The sequence below is a fragment of the Microtus oregoni genome, unplaced genomic scaffold (genome assembly GCF_018167655.1).
Source record: "Microtus oregoni isolate MIOR12 unplaced genomic scaffold, Mior012 000109F_ref0000275, whole genome shotgun sequence".
In the NCBI taxonomy this organism is placed as follows: domain Eukaryota; kingdom Metazoa; phylum Chordata; class Mammalia; order Rodentia; family Cricetidae; genus Microtus; species Microtus oregoni.
In genome coordinates, this window is record NW_024544727.1 from 1,812,501 (window position 1) to 1,828,300 (window position 15,800).

General features: G+C 57.1%; 1 protein-coding gene across 6 annotated transcripts in view; it reads right to left on the minus strand.

Moving 5' to 3' along the window:
• The window catches only part of LOC121443544 (1-phosphatidylinositol 4,5-bisphosphate phosphodiesterase eta-2), a 77,262-nt gene that overhangs the window by 25,010 nt on the left and 36,452 nt on the right, over nt 1-15,800 (minus strand). For 4 of the 6 annotated variants that reach the window (XM_041645315.1, XM_041645317.1, XM_041645319.1 and 1 more), the window contains one exon: nt 1,338-1,484. In XM_041645315.1, the coding sequence (XP_041501249.1) occupies nt 1,338-1,484 (147 nt within the window). Of the gene's footprint in view, nt 1-1,337; nt 1,485-11,050; nt 11,254-15,800 lie in introns of those variants that run through there. The other 2 variants (XM_041645316.1, XM_041645320.1) reach the window with 1 other exon arrangement.

Genomic DNA, 15,800 nt, shown 5'->3' on the forward strand with positions numbered 1-15,800 from the left:
AGCACTTGCACCAGCCATGACTAGATCCTGCAGCTGCTTCAGTAACAAGTCTAGCACTGCAGGTGAGAAGCCAGGTGTAGCAGGGAGCTGCAGTTCACAGATGTGCTTGGTTGCAGGAGTACCTGCATGCCCAGGTTAGGTTCCACAGGGTCTCTTTTTGCTGGCCTCACCATCCCAGCCCCATGGAACCTCCGCTCAGTACAATTTCTGGAGTAGATGAGCTCAGGTGATACTTTTATAATCTGTCCCTATGTCTTGGGTAGGACCCCCTGATGGATATGCAGCCCACAGGTGGCCAGGGTCCCCTTCTAGACACCAGCTAGCCCTCACTCTGCCTCTGTCCTTTCTCAAGTTCCCTGGCATGAGTGTGGTAGTCAAGATGGGCTCCAGTCTGGTCCAGCGATCAGAACAGCACCCTATTCCTCTGCATTGAGTCCGGAGCACCCACTGGGCCTCCAGGGGTAGGGAGGGAGGACTGAAGGCCCTTGAACAAGTCCCTGTTCCTCAGTCTATTCTTCCAGTTACCTCCCTGGGCGTGGCGCTCCCGGCCAGGCATCAGGCTCCCTCTGCCTGCACAAACATGGGGCAGCTCCACCACTCTCAGGCCCAGGGCAGGGCCAGTCTACACCAGCTCCTGGAGCCAGCAGAAGTCACTCAGCCCAGGATGACTTCACCATGGGGCTCTTTTTCACATGGGCCCCTGGGACCCTGGCAGAGTGACCATCTCCTGGGACTCCACAGTGGTATCCTTGGTAAATGCTGAGCTGAAGCCTTCCCTGGCATACCTGGGTGTCACTCCTGGAAAAGCCAGGGGATCTCAGGAATTCACTTCTCACAGCCTGTGAGACTCTGGTGTCTCTCCCTGATCCTAGACCTCCCAAAGTATCCTCTGTGTACTCCAATTCCGACTTCCAGCCGAGCTGAGCAATTCAAGTGACTCCCGCAAACCACAGCAGGTGCCCTGACCCGTGCTGCCTAAGTTAGCCTGGGCGTCCACCCTGCCCTTGGTGTACTGGTCTGTGTGGGCTTCTGTGGTTTCAGGACAATCTCCTCCCCTCGGCTAGCCTGACAGCCCTTTGCCTCTCACTGACCTCAGCGTGTGACATCCGGTCCCCATGGAGTCCCAGAGCCTTGCCAGGGCACAGCTGCCCAGGGACCATATGACCTGTTCCTATTCCTTATTCCAGAGTGCACTGCAGAAGCCCTAGACCCCCGGAGCCTAGAGACGACCAGCGCACCATCTCAACGGGGTCTTAGCCCACTTGGGAGCCTCCCCTGCCCTGTGCTCCCAGGCTCAGGCCCACCCAGCCCCTCCCCTGGGCTGTTTGTTCACTCACTCTTGGCCTTCTCATTCTTGCGCGAGGGCCGCCAGCGGAGGCAGGAGCGGTGCTCATCCAGGTAGTAGAAGCGGACCAGGCCCTTGGAACTGCCACGGAGCTTCACCATCTGCGTCCCCTCCTGCATGGCAGTCATGCATCGCTCCACTAGACACGGGCGGACAGACAGACAGACAGACAGAAAGAAAGACAGAAACCATGAGAGCTCTGGTAATTTCACCTTTCTCCAAAGGGCCCTGTGTGCCTGTATGGCCCTGTCCAAGCATCAGACAGCATGGTTACCACCCCTTTCTCTGATGTCCTGGGCCACTTGAGGTGGGCTGAGACACCAGGGAGGACATTCAGCTACGCACAACCAGTCCCAGGAACCACTGAGATCCTAAGTGGCCTTCACTTAGACAGCCAAGCCGAATCCAGGAACAGAGGCCAGGCCAATTCCCAAATGCACTGTGCATGGAGCTCCCATACTCGGCACAAGGTGGGCCTAGGCACCATGCACCATGCACCATGCACCAAGCCTGGCTCCTACTCCCAGACATGAGCCACCCTGAGAGCCTGCTGCCCCTTCTTGTGGTATCGTCGGGAACATCACCTGTCTCATGGGCAGCAATGTCAGAGAGAGGCCCTATAGGGAGGCACAAAACTGGGAGGCTGAGGTGCTGGGTGCAAATCCACAGCCTGCTCTTCCCTAGAACCATCTGCCACCCTTGTCCACTCGGCCTCCCGTCCCCGGGAAAGGTCCGCACATCCCAGAGTCCAGGCCAGGGCCAAGCCTTCTTCCTCAGGCTGCACACCTATCTAGACACAGGAAGCTCAGGACCAGAGGGCACTGCATCTCACAAGTGCCCACAGTGAGGCATCCCCAGGTGGGCGGAGCAGAAAACCATGGGTAGTGCCAGCCCAGGGGGGATTTTCTGGAGGAAGCTATTATTGACCAAAAGCAGAAGGGAATTGTAGGCATGGGTGAGCATGCAAGGTAGATAGGACTCTCTAGGGGAAAAAGCTAATTTGGAGACACAGGTATGGCTTCTGGGTACACTTGAGGCAGGGTTTGGGAACAGGGACAAGCCCCTGATGCTACTCATACTGATCCAAACAAAGGCAATTGAATGTGCACCCTCTGCTCCTGGAGCTAGGAGTGGTGAATCTAACATTCTTGACCAGGGTGTCTGTGACTTCCTGAGATGCCCTGGACCTTCCCACTGACCACCCAGCAGCCCTCTTCCTTCTCTTCAATGCCACATGGTCCAGGGGCTTCTGACACCATCTAGAGGCCATGGTATCTATACCTGCATGCCTCAGTAACTAGGCTGAAGGTATCACTGCCCCATAAAACTCCAAGGACCCCCCAGAAAGAGTTTTGAAGCATATACAACCAGGACTCTCGCTCCAGTTCTGCCTGGCTCCCTCCCCACTTGACCTCCGAGCTCTGCTAAGGATGCAGAGGGAGATGCAAGGGAATGGGAGGTCAGTGTGAGGCAGGAGAGAACCCAGGCCTTTTGAAAACCCTAGAAAGCTATGCACCCTGTGGTCCCGCAGGGCTTGGCCAGTCCCCAGGAGGAACCCGCTCTGTGCCCTTTCTTACCTAAGAGGTTGAGCTGCCATTGCGGTGACACCACCACGCTCCCTCCAACCCAGAGGAGCGCCTCTGCCAGGCAGGCCACAGCTCCTGTGGTCCAACTGGCAGCAGCCGGCTGATGATCAGGCATATCCCAGTGATAGCTGGAGGCTTGCTCCCCAAGGCCAGAAAGGGCCTCGGTGACAGGCCCACTTGAGGCAGCGGCTGGCACAGAGGCTCCTCGGGGCTCCCCTTTTCTCCTCTACCTCTTCCTCCTTGGAGCCCACTGAGGTCCCCCCTGGGCTGCTTGCAGGTTCCACTGGCATTGACCCAGCTGCTACCTGCAGCCCTGGCTGGTCCCCAGGCCAGCCCACCCATGCTCTACAATTCACAGGTCTGTTTGGAGACGAATCCCAGGGGTGGGGGAGCAGCCAAGCCTCACCCTGTCATCCTTGGCCAATCCCCACAGTAATCCTGCTGGATCCAGCCCAGCTGGCCAAAGGATTGAGGCCAGGGGCATGCCCAGCTGCCAGTTCAGAGAGGGCTGCCCCATGTCTGAGCAACCAGACTTGTGTTTAAGGCTGAGGCAGGATAACAGGTCAGACAAGGGACCCTCGTAGGACACAAAATTGTGGCTGCAAGACCTGGCGTGAAGGCCTCTATAAGATCTCCCCTAGGAGGGGCTGTCTATCCATAGGTTTGCTCCTATGTGAGGCTGTCTTCCTAAATCCTGCCCATACTAGGTATCCAGGTCTGGTATCTGCTTGATTTTTATTTCTTGTTTTGGTTTTTCTTTTCTTTTTCGAGACAGAGTTTCACTGTGCAGCCCTGGATGTCCTGGAACTCGCTCTGTAGACGGGGTCGGCCTCAAACTCACAGAGGTGCTGATAAGGCATGCACCACCACGCCCAGCCAGGGCTGGTATCTGAGTCTCTGTTTCAAGCTCTCACTTCCTCCTGTCTGAAATCCTTGCACATATAGAAACCTCTAAGTGGACCCCCGTAGTGTGGCAGTGAGTTGGTCCTCAGGTGGGAGAAAGCCCAGGGCCAAGAACCCAGCCCCCTCTGGCTGGAGACCAGAGCTAAGCCAGGGCAGGGCTACTTGCCTAGCACCTTGTGACCCAAAGGAACTTGACCCAGGGCAGAGGTGACACCTTTCCACTTTGACCTCCAGCATGAGGAGAACAATGTATGTTCCCTGAGCCCGGGCAGGTTCCACTCCAAAGCCCAGCCCTCCCTTGCCCCCACCAGGCCTCTCCTGGTGTCCACCAAAAGTGGAGCTATGGAGGTATCCCGTGACCCAGGGTACATTCCCACTGTATTCTGTACCCAAGGCTGGGCGTATCTGGGCAGCCAGACCCCATATGACAGTCCTAGGACCTAGGGGACCTATCCACCTATCAGGACACTGACCACAGAGCTGAAGCCACCACTCCACACCAGCCATAAGCAACCTTAAGGGGCATCCAAGTACCCAAGTGCTGCATTCAATTCTGCATCCCATTCCCTGGGCAACCAGAAGTGAGGAGACAGTAGGAATGGGAGGTAGGGTTCCATATTGGCTTCATTGCCTCCGAGTCATGGGCATCCCAACTTCCTCCCTAACCTCATCCTGAGAATCCCTGCTGGGGTACGCCACATTCCCATAGCCAAAGCACCCCACTTCAAAAGGCACCCTGAATGCTCTTGACCCTGGCTGTCTGCTCGTGTGTCCTGGGCAACAGGAAGCCCAGCCACAGGGAATCAGGACCCACTGGGCCAGGTCCAGTGTAATCAACTCACAGCCAAACCCAGGACCCAATTAGGAGCCTTGGCCAGAGACCTTGCTTCATTTGCTGGATGGAGGTCGACAGGCGGCCTGCCCTTTCTGCCACAGATTAGATTAGGGAGCCATTTACTGCTAGAACAGGAAGGAGCACAGCCCTAGCAGCTCCCCTCCCCTGGGAGACAGGACACAGAAGGCCCTGACAGCATGGTCCTCTGTGTAGGCAAAGCCCAGAATCCCCAGTGAGTAGTGGAATGAAAGCTGAGGTAAAGGGAAGAACTAAGAGTCAGGAAAGCCATGGGGGTGCTAAGGCTGGGCAAGATGGGGCACAGGCTCCAAGTGCCCCAGGGTCACATGATTCTCCACCCTGGAGGGCGGCAATGCTACCTCCCCTCTGCCTGCTGCCCACATCCCAGCCCCACTCAGTGCTCACAGCTCACTGTGTGCCAGGATGTCTAGAGTTCCTGCTCTCTCTAGCTACTCTGCCTCTGGACACACCTGATCTTCCCCAAACTAGCCCAGACTAGGGCCATTCATGCTCCCCAAATCTCTCCAGAACTGGATACCTTTGTCCTCTCCCCTCCACTTGTTGCTAACCACTCGTCCCCCACCATCAGCCGGAGAAGGTGCCTAGGCAGGGGCTGTAGGAGGGACACAGACCCAGGGGTACCAGCAGCCCCAGCGGAGGATGTAGATCACTGAACCCGGACTCTCTGACCCTCCTAGTGGCCCCAGGCCATAATCCTCCACTGAAAGGCGGGCAGAGGCCCAGCTAATCCGCCCTCACACAGGGTTCTGCTAGTAAGGCCTCTCCCACTGTCCTGGGGACCAAGGTGACCCTACCCACCGCCGAAACTGCAAAAGACAGGTGGGAGTGTCACTGTGGCCACTGAGTAACCCAGTGCCCTAGCTGAGGAAGACTGTGGAGGACAGCTACCAGGGGCAGACTGTCCCTAGTGCACTGGACCAGGGTCAGGCAATAACCCAGTGCCCTAGCTGAGGAAGACCGTGGAGGACAGCTACCAGGGGCAGACTGTCCCTAGTACACTGGACCAGGGTCAGGCAGCAAGAGGCACCCAGGTTACTGGCCACACAGGGCTCAAACCCATCAACAGCTGGCCTGAACTTGACCACCTGGCCACCCCAGCCAGGTAGGAAGCTGAGACAAACCCCTCTACCCCGGCACAGAAAGACGGACAGCCATTCCAAGAAGAACTAAAGGCAATGGAGTAGGAGGAGTAACCTGGCCCCTTCCAGTGCCACCAGGACCCCACATTCACCCAGAGCTTCCCAGCAGCTCCTAGTCATGCTTAGGACCAGGTCCAGGAACGGGTAAAACTCCCATCTGCCCCTGGGGGTTGACTGAGGCTATCTTCGGAGTTCAGAGATAGTAATCTTCCCATATTAGGGTCACAGAGGGACTCTGAGACCCCGGACTGTCTTTCACAGTTGAGCCGTGCTCAGTCACCCCTGCTTTCCTTCATTTCAGGCCCTGGAGCTCCCCCTGCTCCCCCAGAAGTTCTAGGGACCCTCAGGAGGCAAGGACTTGCAGCTTCCAGAAGTTTAAGGCAGCCACCATGGACCTCACTCTTGTGGCTCAGGCAGGTGCAACTATAACTTACTGCCGTGTACCAGCCCCACAAAGACTCATGTGTGAGAGGAGCAGGTGCGTTTGGTTGCCTACCAAAAGAGACACACTTGCCTCAACCACCGATCTCCAGGACAGGTAGGCAGGACAGTAACGCCTCTGTCCTAACTTCACCGGACCTACACAATTCCTCCACAGAATGCTACCTGCCCCCGAGGGTCTCCTCTCTGCTCTGTCCCAAATCACCCAGTACCCAGCAAGCAAGGGACAGGATGGATGAGGGAGACCAAGAAGAGCCAAGGTCACACAGTCTGCTCTGGGAGCTGTGGGCAACTATGCCCCCCAGGCCATGCTCGTACTCGTGGTCCCTAATTCGGGTGTTCTCATTACCTATGTGCTTCAGTCCCCCACAGCCCTGGCTCCTCCTGCCTGGAGCCCACAGATACCAGCAGCTGCTGAAAGGAGAAGGAGCCCATGCTGGCTGGTGCCGGGCCCACTGGTGCAATTTTACTTCTGCGAGGGAGATCGATCTTGTCCTAACACAGTGGGCAACACAGCTTGATGGCTGCTGCGAACAAGACAGCAGCAGCCGTTCAACAGACTCGCCTCTCCCTGGGGAAAGCTAGAAAATCAATTTACTCTCCCAATAAACCAACATATCATGCATACATACACGGGGGCACCTCTGGGTACCGTGGCCCTCATCCCACCAGCATGCCAGGACTTGCGTGTGTTCCCTGGTGAGTGGGGCTCCACAGGTCAGCAGCATGGGGCATGAGGGAGCAAAGCTCCTGACCCAGCCCTTTCCCTGAAGCCTTGAGCCTTGTCAGCCGCCTCCCAACCTGCAGGTCATCCCGGCCAACACTTAGATGGTGCCTGGGGTGGAGTGGAGGGAGGAGGAAGCCGTCCTGCCCCAGCCCCACAGTACCCACCGGGATGAGCCCGGCCCCTGGCCCTGTGCCACTCAGGAGGGAGGGACAGGCCCACACACATATGGCCAAGCTTATTTAAACGTCTGAGAACAGCAACGCAACCCCCCGCACGTCTGGGCGCCTTCTCCCCAACTATTTTTACTGTATCAGGGAGTGTGAGCCGGCTTGTTCCTGCCCTCCCCGGCCAGACCCAGGAGGCACCTGAGCCAAGGCAGGGCCTGAGGAATCCCTCAGTAGCAGTAGAAACAAAATAGCCACCACCCAGCCCAGGGCCATCTGACCAGGCCTGAGGCTGCCCTGGGCATAGAACAGCAGGCCCGCTCTGCTGGGTGGATGTGCCCTTTTCTTCCAGCAGTGTCTTCCCCGTGGCATGCCGCTCCAGCTTCCAGCAGGAGGAGGCAAGTTCTGTCAGGGGCGGGGAGGGGTGGGCCTGACCCATCGCACTGCCTGACCGAGCAGTGGGCAGGGCCAGAGGAGGACTAAGACAGGCCACCAGACCTCATTCTGATGCCTGGGGCAGCCAAGGATATGAGCAGCCTAGAGGGTAGAAACAGTCTCTCCATGCCCCAGTCACCATGCTAACTCATTTGCCCATCCACAAGCTGACCTAAGCTGCCACCGTTCCTGCAGCTCAGGGACCTGGCCTTGCACAGCGAAGACCGGGCAGCAGCCTGGCCCATCCTTAGCTGGTGGTGCCAGCTTCAGGATCTAGCCCCAACCCAGTCCAGCCCGCTCACCCTAGCCCAAGAGGAGTGACGGTGAACCCAAGTTCAAAGCCGTCGCATTGCGTGCGAAGGCGTCGGAGGTAAAGAACTCAGCTGCAGCCACAGTAGCAGCAGCAGACAAGGCATTCTCAAAGGTCAGCAGCGTCCACACTTCCCAAGGCCTCCACTTAGAGAAGTCCCCACATGTTCAGGTCTAAACCGGGTCTCGCCAAGCCTGCCTCCAACTATGCCTGCAATGGCCATGGGGGTCTGGCGCCTTTAGCCCACAGAGGTCCCGGCTTCTGGCCTTCCTCTATCTCTAGCAGAGCTCCAAGGCCACAGTCAGGGTCACTCCAGAGCAGAACTGGTACCCCCGACCCTCTCACTATCCCTGGCTATCACTAGCTGGTGGCATGTAGCAGCTCAGCTCACAGGAGTGACTTCAATCACATTCAACAGCCCCGCTAGGGAAAGGACTCTATTAATATCCCATTTCACAGCTTTCTGCTCCCCCAGGTGGCCCTCATTCCTGTGTCCCTGGGGGTTCCTATCTTTGCCAAGAGTCACTCACTTCCCTGAGGCCACAGCTGCCCTCTCTTCCTCCAGCAGGGCCTGGTCAGCAGCCATGCTGGGTTCCTGAAGGTGGACAGGTCTGACCCCAAGCCACTGCCCAGGACACCCTTGGAGGAGTGAGCTGTCATGGGAAGCAGGCTGTAACCATCTGTGTGGAGCCCCTTCGGGAAAACCATCAGATCCAGGTAGGGATCTCTCTCAAGAGTGCAAGTCGTAACAAGAAGAGCCTATCCTGCCCGGCTGCTCACCCTGGAGCCCAGACCAGGCCAGGAGGAATGGCAACAGCTGAAACCGGGTGGGTAGTCTCTGGGTATGGTCAAGCAGGGGTCAGGGGCAACAGGAAACGAGATCTGAGCCCCTGAATAAGTGCCCAGCGCTGGGCAACAAAAGCCACCTTGAGGCTAGAGAGCATTGGGCCCTCCGCGGGGCCAGAACGGGCCAGCGGGCCTCAGGAGAGAGCACGTTTCTGCACGCTGAGCTGGCTCGCCAAGTTTGACTTTTTACAGTGTCGGTGTCTCCTGAAGGTGAAGACACCTGTCTGAACATTTACTCTGTTGGACATCTACCTGCAGATGCTCTGTTCCCACCTTGCTCCTGGAGTCTGAGCAGGTTGAGGACCTCCTCCACGGACTGATTGGCCAGTTTTGTCCAAGTCAGGGCTCCGCCCTCATGCCTGAAGGCTTCCTTTTTGGGGCGATCTGGAAGGGATCTCAAGGCTGCCCCTTGAGCTATCCCAGCTGCTTACCTCAGTCACCTGCGGCTACCCACCACAGCTCAGGAATGTCTCCTAGCTGGCAAAAGGCTCCTATGCCCAAAAATCAAAGAAAACACCCAGTCCTAGGGCTGGTACTCACCTCCCCCACCCTGCCTCTTCCTTTCCCCACACAGGAAGTCTGTCCAGCCAGCCATGAGCCCACGTACTCTGTGCTGAAAGCAAACTCCCAGGAATAAGCAGGCTCACTCATCCTATTACTCAGTCCTCACAGCTCTCATCCACCCAACTCTCTCTGTGGTGGAGCCACAAGTTCTGGCCCAGGAGGAGCCCCTGTAACTACACCTGCCCAGGGCAGTGCCAGGAGCCAGGGAGCCTTCGCCATCGGTTCATTAGTGGTGCAGATGGAGGGCCAGGCTCAGGACGGCAGCCCATCTGCTCCGTCCTCAGCTGCACGTTGAAACTGCAAGGACTCAGCTGCCGTACGTCTCTCCTGGGGTCGCCAGAAGATGGAAGTGGGCTTGGAGTCCTCCAGGGGCCACCCATCTTCTCCTAAGACCAGGGCCCTTCCTCAGGCAGCTGAAAACCCCATGCATGTCCAGTCCCTTGGACCCTGGCACCTAAGGCTACATGGCAGCGTCCATTCCCTGCCCCTTTGATGAGCAGCTGTCCTAAGTCCAGTAACCCCAGGGTAGAGACTCCATGGGCACTCTGCAGGCCAGCCAGGTTTTCTCAGGTCAGCTGCTACGCTAGGACAGGGACAGTGCTCAGGAAGGGGCATATCCAAACGCTATGCCTTTGGGACCTCAGTACCCTGACCGCACTGGCCATGCTGTCCCCAACTCACAAAAAGCATCTTAAGCAGAGAGAATAGGAGGGTCAGAGAAAAGGAACAGCCTGGAGCAACCACACAGACCAGGTGTGGTGGGACACCACAGACAGTTTTTGAATACCTTACAAGTTGCTCTATGAGGTGGCCCCGCACCTTCCCTTCCCCTCCCTGCAGGTTCAGGGAGGGAAGTCACACACCCCTTTAAGCTCCCCTGCCCCTCTTCAACATCCATGTCAGTCAGGAGCAGAACAAGTCCACTCCCAGATCAACCAGCCAAACCAATCAAGACGGCATAGCCCATTCCCCTTGGAACTCCGGGCCTTGATCAGGAAGTTCTTCCTGCTGTCTGACTCAGATCACTTTGATGCAGCCACAGCCTTGGGTCTCTTTCACTTTTAGTCTCTCCTACCCTGACCCCAAACCAAGCTTTGTGTTGGGGCTGAGACCCTGCCGAGGAGAAGCCTTTTCCCACCCCCACTAAAGATGCCTCCTCACACCCAACCCCCTTTGCTCCGCTCCTGTGGGCAGCCTGGAAGACTCGTGCACCCCTGCTGGTCCGTGCTGTTTGCCTAGGGCAATGCCAGTTCCCTAGACAGGGAAAGTGGGACAGATCCAAGCAAGGGAGTTGAGCTCTAGAGAACCTCGGGCCGCTGGGAGGGAAGGCTGTGGTTCTGTCCGTGGTGCTGACTAGATCTCAAGGCGTTTGCCCCTCTCCCCCAGCCCACAGCCCCTGACAGCTCCGGACAATCCCTCCTCCAGACATCCCCTCGGTTGGTCTGGAAATCAGGGGACAGCGGCTGCGGGGCAGGCGCACCTCGTCCTGCAGAGTGGAACCTCAGTACCTTCACAGGTAGCATCTACTAGCAAGATGCCAAAATGGGGGTAGTTGGGGTGCTTCACTGTATAGCAGCTGACAGGGAATGGGGTCACTAGGCTTGTCCCCCCAGAGACCCTAAGAGGGGGACCGAGCATAGCATAGCCCTTGCTCTGGGGTCTGAGTCCAGCTGGGAGTCATGAGCCTCTTCCAGACACCCTCCTACCTGCCCTTACCTTGGTCCTGGCTAAGCCCACCGGTGGACCCAGGTTCTTCCATGGCCCGCAGGCACCAGCCCCACTGTTACCGGCACGGCCCGAGGGGGCCGGGACCCTGTGCTGGTCCCCAGTGTCCCCAGAGTTGTAGCCTGATCCAAGGCGCCCCACGCACAGCGCCCATACCGGTTCAAAGCCCGCTGTAGCTAGCTGCCACTGCTGCTTGCTAGCAAAGGAAAAGAGGGGAGGGGAGGGGCGGGATGAGGCCTCACCACCACTGGGACCGCCCCTCCCACGGGAGCCCCGCCTGCCCTTAACTCTTGGATGTCCGGCTCCTGGCCTGCCTCCGCTGCTGTTCAGGGGCATCAGTTTGAATCAAGGAGGGAGTTTCAGATGGGCACCAAGCCAGCATTGCTCAGGGGCCAGAAGAGGAGGCAGTGCTGGCCGCTTGAGACCCCCACAGTGGCAAGACCACTCACCATGCCCACCTTTCTCTCCAAGCCAGTCCCTCCTACCAGGGGGGCAGTTATACACCCTCAAGGAACAGAAGCCAAATGAATCTGGCTGGCAGTTCCTGGTGACCACAGAGTCCTTTTGACCACCACACTCTAGACTTTGTGGCTAGACCTTCCAAATTTGCTGAAGTGTCTTCCCATCAGCTTCCCTGGCTGGAAGGATCCAGGCTTGGAGAGGCTCAGCCCAAGGGCTAGTTCTGTAAAAGCCCCACCCTGTGTCCACCCAGGTTTCCTCCGCCTGACTCCATATGCCCATTGTTAAGTGCTTTCTGCTTGGCTGCACAGGTTTGTGTGGTCTGGGGGGTGGGGGATGACTGTTGGCATGGCAGGCAATGCCCGCTGTGTACACCTGCCCTGGGTTATGCAGGGCTCAGGGTAAGGGGCATGGTCTGTCCAGCCTGGGTTCGCCTCTCTGGGATCTGCCTGATCTATGCACAGCATCTGGGCAAAGCTCCGTCCTCCTGACTGCTCACTTCAGCTCAGGGGAGGTGGCGAAAAGTATGACTTCTGCCCCTCAGCATCTGGTGGGGCTTTAAACTCGCACCCCAGAGGGACAGTCAGTGGAGATCCAGAAGAACAGATAAACACGGGTCCACCTATGGACTCTCTGAACTGCCACCTCCAAGGTGTGACAGCCTCCTGCCGTGCAGGGCACCAGGTGTGAAGGGGGAGGAGAGCCTCTGTGGGTACTACCAGCTGGGTTCTGCCAGGAAAGGCCCTTGGCCCTGCTGCCTGGCACCCTTAAAGGAGCAGCCTCCCTTCTTCGCTGTTTCTGTGCTCTGGCTTTTTTTTTTTATATATCAGAGTCGCTCTGTCCTGGGCTATAGGAGCTGCCCCTCTGGGTAGATACTCTGTCGCTCATTGGCACACAGCCTAGGTACAACTCCAGGGTCCATGTGCATCCCACTGAAAGATCTGAGCAAGAAAGGGGCCCTTCCTCTGGGTATGTATTGGCTGATGAGGTCATTCTGGAGCACAGGTGGGTTCCAGGGCAGGAAGAAGGAGCACAGTCACACGGGGGCACCAGAGGCCGGGGGACCACAGTGGGGAGAAATCTCAGGAAGGCGCCCACAGCTGAGCTTTATGTGTTTCCTCCAGGAACTAGCAGCCCCCTCAGAAAGAAAGGAGAAAGAAAAGAAACTGAGTCAGGGAGAGAGAAGAAAAAAACAAGAGGCGGGGGGCGGAGGGGAAGGGATGCTCCCATGAGTCAGGCAGGTGACAAGGTCCCTGGAGAGGACCCAGAGTGGGGCTACCTTCTCCCTGATGGACAAAAGGCCCCTGAGCCTCCCTGGAGAAGTTGGGTGAAACCTAAGTTCACATTGCCATGAATAATCCATCGCGTAGTCTCCTCCACCCCCTCCCCCATGGAGCCAGGAGATGAATCCAGCACCAGGGCCGCGATTAAAAACGGTGATTAAAGCCCACCAGGCACATGTTAATTTGCTCGGAGGACAATCTCTTTTTCTCTGGGCATTTTGGCAGAATTCCGCTCTGAAAGCGTTTGGCCTGGCTGGTCGCGTGCAGGGAGACTCCCCGGGAAAGAAAGAGCCTGTGACCTTAAAGGGGTTAGGAGGCTGGAGAAGTTTAGTCTTCTCCTTTGAAGAGGACCACCAGACAGACAAGGGCAGGGTACACATCCGGGGGCTCCTGCTGTGACAATGTTCCTTCAGCGTGAGCTCCACACGTTCAGATAAGGGGGACTTCCGTGTGCCAGCAGGCCAGAAGGTTCTGCCAGACCTGAGCTCCTCTGTAAGGGGACTCTGCTCCCTGGAGACTGGTTCTCACCTTCCGGATCTAAGTGCCTTCCCCTTGCTTTTATCTTTAGTGGCACTGTCAGAGACAGGCAGGAGGATGATACACGCCGAGAGGCCTTTAGAAGAACAGAACCTCTTCCTTCTCCTCAGCGTTTCATGAAAATACTACACGTGAATTCACACATACCCCCGGTCTGCCCCTTGTTCATGACTATGTGCTAAGAGCTCATCCGGCCTATCCGTGTTATGCACACCTTACAGGGTCACCCTAGGCACTGAAGGGCCTGCTTCTAGTTCCTCAGCTGTAAGCACTTTTGCCCTACAGCTTTGACAGAGGTCAGAGAGGCCAGGGGGCTCTAGTGTCCCACAGTGAATGGCAGCAGTCTGGGGAGAGCTGGGCCCTGACTTCCCTGACATAGCTTTTCGCTTAGGCTCCTAGTTTATCTGAAGGGTATGAAGTAGCACGCACGCGTGCACACACACACACACACACACACACACACACACGGTCCTGCACGGGAGTGTCTCCATCTTTCAGTGCCATAGGAAACCTGTGGGTGGTGCAAGGCACAAGTTAGGCTGGCCAACTCAGCTGAGACTGGGTCCTTGGGCTGAGGACCCAGGTAGGGTAGAGAGGAGGCTGGGATATCCTAGGAAACAGCACCAGACCTGCAAATGCCACCACAGAGTCGAGCTCAGACAGGAAGGGACGTGGCAAGCAGCGCCAAGGCCAGGAAACATTACAGATCACATCCTAGAGCTCTGCTACCTACGAGCAATCCGCTGGAATGCAATGCTTCTCTGGCCTACTTTCCTACACAGCATCTAGGGAGAACCAGCAGCCTGGGAGAGCAAGGGCCAGCCTGGGAGAGCAGGGGCCAGCCTGGAGACTTGAGCTGAAGCTTTCCTTCCACGGAAGAAGAGGAGTCCTGTAGGTGGGAGGCAGGACCCTCTCTGTGGCCCACCAGGCCACAAGCAGAAGGGCCAAGTCTCTTCTAATGACCATCACTACAAGAAGGGGAGCTGGGAGCGTTGGCTCCACGGTTCTGGGGTCATTAGCTCTGCCTGTAGATGGGCAACAGCTGCCACTTTCCAATAATCTCCAGAAACAGAAGGCCAGGAGAAAAAAAAAATACATCCCCAAACTCAGCAGAGCGATTCACACCTCTGAAGTCTTTGTGGGGCACCTCAGATCTAAACTTCCAACTTCTGTCCTACATAAATCTCCAAGGAAACGCTTCCAGAGGCCAGCTGTGCGCCCAGCTCCACATCTCTGCAATGGTCACTGCACAGAAGCCTGGGCATGTCACTAGGAAACAGGCACAGGGGTAGGGGCCCTAATGAGGTCCCAGTTCTGCTCCCGTGAGTCCCTCTCAGAATGCCCAAATCAGGAAGGCTCGAGAAACCACTGATTTCAATCCCTTTCCTTTCCAGAGAGAGAAACCCTCTGGGGTGGACTGGTCCCACTGTCACTCTGACCCTGCTGAGCCCTGGAGTGTGAGCACCAGGGTCCACTGACGTGGACTGTAATTATCTCAGAAGTGTTGGATAATGTTGTGCAGGCCCCTCGGGTATCGAGTCAGTGCCGACAATCCTGCGGCCGGGAGGGACACGGGCCCCGCAGCCTGTGCCTAAGACATTTTATTAATTATTCAACACCAAATCCAATTTCGTGTTGTCTCTTGCCTTGTCTGAGAGTTCTAACGATGTTACCACCTCTAGTGAGGAACCAAAGCTGCTTCAGGGGACGAGGTAGGATCCCCCAACCATCCCACAGCCTCCCCCCTCCTCCACCCCCCCCCCCCCCCCCCCGCACACTCCGCATACCAGAACAGGCTGAGCAACCTCCTGACAGAATGTGGAAGGCAGTGTCTCTAGTACAGAAGACCCCCCGCTGCCATGGTCATCAGGTCCCCTCATGGAGTCACACTAATACTGACGAGCCCAGGTCCTCATCCTCGGGATGAATGCTTCAGAGGGGTATGTGGCCTCAAGAGAACTGGCCTGACCACAGTTATCCAATTACCATAGCTGCCCCAAAGTGACCACAGTTGCTTTAGAGTGACCACAACAGCACCAATGACCATAAATGCCTCGGAGTGTCCACAGCTGCCCCAGTGACCCTGGCCGTCCAGGCTGGCCATATCTACCTCATTGATCACAACTGATTGCCCCAGGGACCACAGCTGCCTCGGACTACCCAAGTAGGAGACCGGCACTCTAGGTCTGGCGAGCCCACCTGCCCTTCCCCCAAGCTGAGTGGAGTCAGGTTCAAAAGAAACATCACTCGATTCCAAGGCAGACAAAGAAACAAGACAAAGCAGAAACAGCCAGAGGTGGGGTCCACGGGGGAGGGAGACAGCACAAGGAGAGGGATGCTCTGACCAGGTTAAGAGTGTTGAGGCCCTCAGGTTGGTACCCAGGGCCCATGGACTGCAGTGAACACAGACACCAGCACAGTCTGGGTGATGATGGGGAGAGAGGCAGGGAGCATAAGCCTGG